Genomic DNA, 6,647 nt, shown 5'->3' on the forward strand with positions numbered 1-6,647 from the left:
GGGCTAGCACCTGCCAGGCCTCACCTTGTTCCTGGCCAGCACATTGGCTCCAGCCTTAACGAGCAGCTTAGCCGACTGGCTGAACCCGTGCCAGGACGCTTCATGCAGGGCCGTATTCCCATCCTGAGGGACACACACGGTGAGAAAACAAGTTAATCCTTAGAGTCTCCCAAACCAAGACGCCGAACAACGGCCGGTAAGTCGATTCCAACTCACAGTGACCATGTGGGGCAGAGGAGAGCTGCTACTAGGGTTTCCACGGCTGTAAGTTTGTGTGGGAGCAGAAAGCCTCGTCTTTCTCCCGAAGAGCGACTGGTAGGTTGGAACCGTTGACCTTGCCGCTGGCAGCCCAACGTGTAACCACCAACAGCCACTGGGGCTCCTGCCTTCTCCAGAGGATCTGGAAAGTTATCCTCCTGTCCGCTTGGGGCAATGGTAGTGCATTTTCAGGGCACAATAGCGGGCCTTTCTCAACTGGGGTTCTTCATGGGAACCACAGAGCACGGAGTGTCCTCAGTCCTCCCAGAGGTGGTGCCCTTCCCCATGCTTGGACGAGCTATGGGTTTAAGAGCAATGAACTCAAGGTGGACAATGGATGCCTTGAGGTGGTAGGGATCCAGGCTCTCCCAGGGAATCCCTTGGAGAAAGGTTTCAGGGCCATCCAGAGCTCACGGTTCCCAGAAAGCAATGTCACGTTTGACCCTCCACCTCGATGGTCTTCAGGGTCTGCCCTGCTCCCCCCAGCAGAGAGAAGCCAACAGAGACAGGGCAAATGAAGAGTCTGCCTTGTAAATCCCAGGGGCCTAATAGGAGGATTCCTGACCACTTTCTTCCCCAAATTTAGTCTTACCCCATAGATCTAAAAGCTTCAGGGCCCTAAATGAGCAGACACTGAGGAAATACGGATTTATGAATAAGTTCAGCAAGCATCTGAAAACAATGGACTAACATAGGTCTTCTTGGTCTAAGAGCTAGTGCACCATCATCAGTTTCATTGAGACCCCACAGGACATAAGTTGCAAATCTTTGTTTAAGAGCCAATTGCCTCATCTCTCTCCTTTTGAGGCACTGGTACATTCAGCCCATTGACCTTGCAGTTAACAGTCCAATGGGCAACTTATGACACCACCTGGGCTCCTATTGGCTTTAACAGCACTATGAAAAGGAACGAAATGTTACTGGGTGCACAGCGTGGCGGGAGGTAGGCTCCGAAGTTAGGAGTTATAACGGAGGGAGAAGGGTGGATCTCTTCCAGGCTGTTCCTAGGTCAACCAGCTAGGGGCAGTGCGGAAGCATCCATCAATTATGTCCAGACAGGTTTTTATTGAAACCACACCTGTGTTTCTGGGAAATAGAAATATGCACAAAAGAGACAAGGCCAACCGCTGCTGACACCCACAGGGGGAAGCCTGAGCCCGGACAGGGTTCCTGGTGGTGCAGGCAGGGGCAGCGACTGACTGCACAGCGCAGGGTGCAGAAGGAAATGCAGGAGGTGAGCGGTGCAGCAGGGACCACGGGAGAGAGGAGCGATTGTGACCACACAGGTGTGCTCAGGCAGGGAAAAGTCAGAGGTGGGGCCCTGATGCGGGCACCTTTCCGTGTGTGCCTTATCCTGCGATGGAAAGTTGATTTAAAAAAACCAGCAGTCAGCTGGTTACAGCGCCCACTTTCATCCGGACGCCTGACTGCCATTATTTTTGGATTATTTCCTTTTTACTTTGAATGATTGATGTGGCTGCCACGGATGCCACCAAAACAGGGGGGAAGAAGACAAGCAAACAATGTGCTAGGACCCAGGTGTCCTTTTCAAAGGAAAGTCGGCCTGGTCCCTTCAGGACGCAGCGCGACTGGTAAGACCCAGGAACGGTAGCCCCCAAGGAGGCCTCCTGCTTCCCCCTTTGGCATCTCCCCGCTCCCCCTTTACCTTGTCCTGCCGGTCCAGGGCACAGCCCTCCTGAATGAGCGCTGCAATGACCTCCGTGTTCCCCACCACCGTAGCCCGGTGCAGGGCTGTCTGGTCCCCCTGCGGGTGACATGTAGGCAAGACCCCAGGTCAGTTCTCCCCGCCAGACCCCACACCAATCCCCAGTCTGACCCCAGGGCACCTCCCGCCCTCACACAGAGCAGACGAGTGGCCCCAAAGAAGGACGCGGATACCACGGGCGAGGTGGCAGGCTCTGCAGACCCGTTCCAGACCCCACATGCATGTGGCTCGACTGTGCACTCAGCCCCAAGGACAGCCCTCGGCCAGAGCCAGCCGTGGCGGGATGGGGTTGTCAGCTCAAGGAGAGCAGGTCTGAAAGCCACACTGGGTGTGGCAAACAACGGAGGCAGCAGGGCCTGGAAGGGCTCTGACATGCTGGGCCCTCGAGGTCCCTGCCTCCAGAGTGCTCCCTGTCAGCTATGGCCCTGATTGGATGATGGGTGCACACTTTGTTAGCTCGACCTGTTCTAGCCCAGAGCCACACAGGGGTTCACTCTTCCTCCATTTGAGGAGCCCAGGGACTGCAGGCCCGAAGCCATCCACCCCCACAGCGCCTCCCTGCTCTGTAGACATCTAAGCAGCCTCCTCTGAGAGTTTATGATAACATCTTCACTGATTTACGTTGCATTTGACCCCCTTTCTGTGCGGTCAAATTCCTGGGATGGCCAACTGCCCTCCCTTCCTCACCCAGGGTGCCTAAGGGAACTTGGCTCTCGCCCCTCATTGCAGTGGGGGGGACCCAACACTCCCAGCCCTAAAGGTCGGATTGTAACACAAGAATTCTGGTTTTCCAGAGCATGTTTTATCTCGGTCGTGCACCCAGCAGGTCAAGTTGAGGTAAATCAATCGAGCCACTCAAATCCACGGGGGCTCACGCAGAGAGGTGAATGAGCAGTGTGGAGACCCTGTTGGAAGGAATGACCTAGGTACAGTCCTGACGCACACAGTGCAGAGCCTTGGAAGGAACAAGCTGCCACCTCGAGTTCTTCATCTGCAAAAGGAGAGGGCTCATCCTCGAGGTCTCTCCCTTCCCTGTCCGGCTGTAAGAGGTTCTTGTAAATGAAGTTTGCTGGCAGAATCATGGAGGAGCAAGGGACATACTTAGTGCTTAGCCTGAGATAGGAAAGAGGAAGGCTAGCACAAGACAGAAAACATGGGATTCCTTTAAGAAGAACACATGCCTTCTTGTAGATAACCATAATGGAATACTGATTCCATTTACTAAACTGCTTGGAATCTATACCCATCACAAATGTGTACTAAAAGCATTTATAGTTAAAATTCAAAAGATCTCTTTAAAAATCCATGAGGCAAAGTGATTTTTATTTTCTTCCTGATGCTTTTAAAATATTTTTATGCTTTGTATTAAGCACGAGAACTTTCTGCATGTGCAAAAATGGCTATTAAAAGTCTACACCGTAGAACATGGCAATAGTGATACTATCCAGGCGTCAGAATCTCTTGCCACTGTTCGTGAAGAGACTTTCAGGGGTTTCCACAGTGATAGGGTCAGGACCTCCAGTCCCATTACCAGAATTTCATCCACTGCCCCTAGCACATGCATCACAGTGCTCCCCTTGGTACCCTTGACTGTTATCCTCGTTACAAATCAAGCTGCGACTGGGTTCTCTTCTCCTCCACTTTTCCAAACCCCTTATTCAAACAGGACCCACCCTTCCGGTGGGCCATGCGGTCAGAAGAACATGGACAGTGGGTCAATGATTGCAGGAGGTATGCCGTGACAATATGTGACCCATTTCAGACACTGTAGGAAGTGCTTTCAATTGAGGCATAGTTAATGCCTAAACAATTATGTGAGAAACTGCTTATGTCATATAATTTTTTTAAGTTCTGAAAGAATTTCTAAGACTGCCCATTTCTTAACAGAATAGTGACGGCTTTTCTTGAAATTGACCTCCATGGCATTATTTGCTGGCTTGCAGAAAAAGACAGCTTCTAGTCCCAGGGAGATTGCAACTTGGCGAGATTCCTATTTGCTGTAAACAGCTACCATCAAGTTGACTGTCCAAGTCATGATGACTCCATAGTATTTGCATTGGCTAAATTTCAGAATAGGTAACCAGACTTTTCCTTTCAATCTGGAAGCTCCACCCAAGCCTGTTCAACATCACCGCAACACCCAAGTCTCCGCTGACAGTGGGGCAGGGGCTGCCCTTGAGGTGCCCTGGCCAGGAATCAAGCCTGAGTCTCCCGCGTGAAAGGTGAGAATTCTACCCCTCACTACCACTGCCCTTTGCTATTAGGTAGTGAGTGGCCTTTTAATAGTCCTACAGACTGCTGGCATCTTGGACTGATCAAAACAACCTTATTTACATAGTGAAAGCCACCATTCTAGAAGCATCCAGTGGTGAGCAACAAACCCCGAATACATGAGGAATGACAGCAACCCTTGCTGCAGACATCACTGTACAACGGGCTGCCTCATCTAAGCCTTGGATCAGGTTAAATGTGATTTGTTTCACAAGATGCACTCTAAATCATAAGTCCAGACAGCTCTGGAGTTGCAATGGCACCATTATTTACTGCTTTCAATATAAATCTCCTGTATTTGCTTCCTTTGAGATAACTTCCCTTTGTGGAACTCTAGCTCAATCTGAGAAGCTACCCTTTCTCTCAGTTAAGTCTTCCAAAGTCAGTTTCTGGGGAGAATAATATGATTGCAGGAGAACGAACAAGACATGCTGCTTATGTGGGGAGATGTGTGGTGGCATTACATGATCCATCTCAAACACTGTAGGAAGTATTTCCAAATGAGGCATGCTTAATGGTAAAACAAGTCATTATATGAGACACTGCCCATGTCTTCATTTTTTTAAAGCTTCTAGGATGATTTCTAAGACTGTCCATTATCCTACCAGAATGATAGCGGAGTTTCAGAAAGGGACCTGGCTTGGGGGATGGACACAGATTGTCCTGAACCATTTAGGAAACGTGTCGTCCAAGCCCCTCTCGCTCTATGCACAGTGCAGAGCACAGCAGTCAGGAAACCAAGTGACATAGCAGATCAGGCAAATATGCTGCATAAGCATTTTTAAAGCACCGAAGAGTAGAGATGTCACTCTCAGAACAAAGGCATGCCTGAACCAAGCAAGGCTATTCTTAATTACCTCATATGCCCGGGAAAGGAGGGCTAAGAATTAGGAAGACTGGTGAAGTACTGATGCATTGGAATTACCATGCTGGCAAAGACTGTGGAAAAGTGTCCTGCACGGCCAAAAGGAAGAACAAATCTGTTTGAGAAGAAGGCCGGCCAGAATATTCCTTAGAATCAAGAATGTCAAAACTTGGTCTCGCACTTTGGACATGCGATCACGCTTGGTAAGGTATAGGGTCCGCACAAAAGAGGAAGACCCTAAAGAGGGATTGACACGGTGGATGCAACAATGGGCTCAAACACAGGAACAGTTGTGAGGCTGGAGCAGGGGTGGGCAGTGTCCCGCTCTCTTCTACACAGGGGCACTAGGAGTCGGAGCCAATTGCTGGCACCTAACAACAACAGCTTGTCTCCAGTCCACAATGGGACAGCCCTCCACCTTCACTAATTGAGACAAGGATCTGGTTCCACAGCAAGAGTCCTGCCTCATCAGTCAGGGAACGAGGCCATGCATGCCACAGCCAGCCTTCCCTGCCACGCGGTGGCTCTTCAGCAGGTCATTAGCTTCGTGTACACTAGAAGGATGGCTCTGCAGGACGCCATGATAGACTGTCTCTGGTGTCGGAAAACCAGACACCCTTAGGATACCACGGTGAGACACACGGTACATAAGGGATGGCTCAGGTTATTTCCAAGCTACTTTTCCCCAGGGCACATGCACACTTAACCCCTTCTACAGATGAAGGAGCCCTGGCGGAGTAGTGGTTATGCTTTGGGCTGAGAACCACAAGGTCAGCAGTCCAAAACCACCAGTGGCTCCCAGGGAGAAAGGGAGGCCTTTCTACTCCTATGAAGAGCTACAGTCTCAGAAACTCACAGGGGCTGTTCCACCCTGTCCTAAGGGGTTGCTATGAGTCAGCGTCAACTTGATGGCAGTGGGTTTATGGCAGGGAGACAGACAAAGGAGCCCTGGTGGCACAGTAGCATTGGGCTGTGATCCTTAAGGTCAGCATTTCAAAACCACCAGCTGCTCCTTGGGAGAAGGCCGGGGTACCCTGCTTCCATCGACAGTGACAGGCTTGGAACCGCACAGGGGCAGTTCTGCCCTGTCCTAGAGGGTCACTAAGAGTCGGTGTTGACTTGCTGGCAGTGAGGATTTTGCTGGCAGGATGCAGGAGCAGAATTGCTGCATTTGGACGTGGGTGTTGGGAAAGACTGTTGGAGCATCATGGGCTGTCAGAGGAACAGGCATGTCTTGGAGGAGGTTCAGCCAGAATGCTCTTAGAAGTGGGGCTGGAGAGTCTTCCTCTCTGGTATTTTGGACACCAGTTCCAGGAAGGAGAAGTCGTGCTTGACCCTCTCAGAGACGGACTGACACCGACATGCCAGTCGTCAGATGGCCAAGGACTGGGCGGCGATCATTAGGTTCTGCTGGACCGGGGGTCCCTGAGCCAGGGCTGATTCAACAGCACCTCACGACACCAAGGCAGCAGCGGCAGCTACATGCAAATCCACACTTACTGATGAAAAGTTTCCTTCCTGAAATCT

The 6,647-nt window shown here is 51.0% G+C and overlaps 1 protein-coding gene across 6 annotated transcripts in view; it reads right to left on the bottom strand.

Annotated features, from left to right (window-relative positions):
• The window catches only part of ANKRD6 (ankyrin repeat domain 6), a 140,516-nt gene that overhangs the window by 29,548 nt on the left and 104,321 nt on the right, over window positions 1–6,647 (bottom strand). For all 6 annotated transcript variants that reach the window (XM_045294427.1, XM_045294428.1, XM_004696242.2 and 3 more), the window contains exons 4-5: window positions 1,925–2,023; window positions 25–123 (exon numbers count right to left, since the gene is read on the bottom strand). In XM_045294427.1, coding sequence (XP_045150362.1) covers window positions 25–123; window positions 1,925–2,023 — 198 coding nt within the window. The remainder of the gene's footprint in view (window positions 1–24; window positions 124–1,924; window positions 2,024–6,647) is intronic.

The sequence above is a fragment of the Echinops telfairi genome, unplaced genomic scaffold (assembly GCF_000313985.2).
Source record: "Echinops telfairi isolate 266 unplaced genomic scaffold, ASM31398v2 ScPeMD7_3533;HRSCAF=4204_0, whole genome shotgun sequence".
Classification (NCBI taxonomy): domain Eukaryota; kingdom Metazoa; phylum Chordata; class Mammalia; order Afrosoricida; family Tenrecidae; genus Echinops; species Echinops telfairi.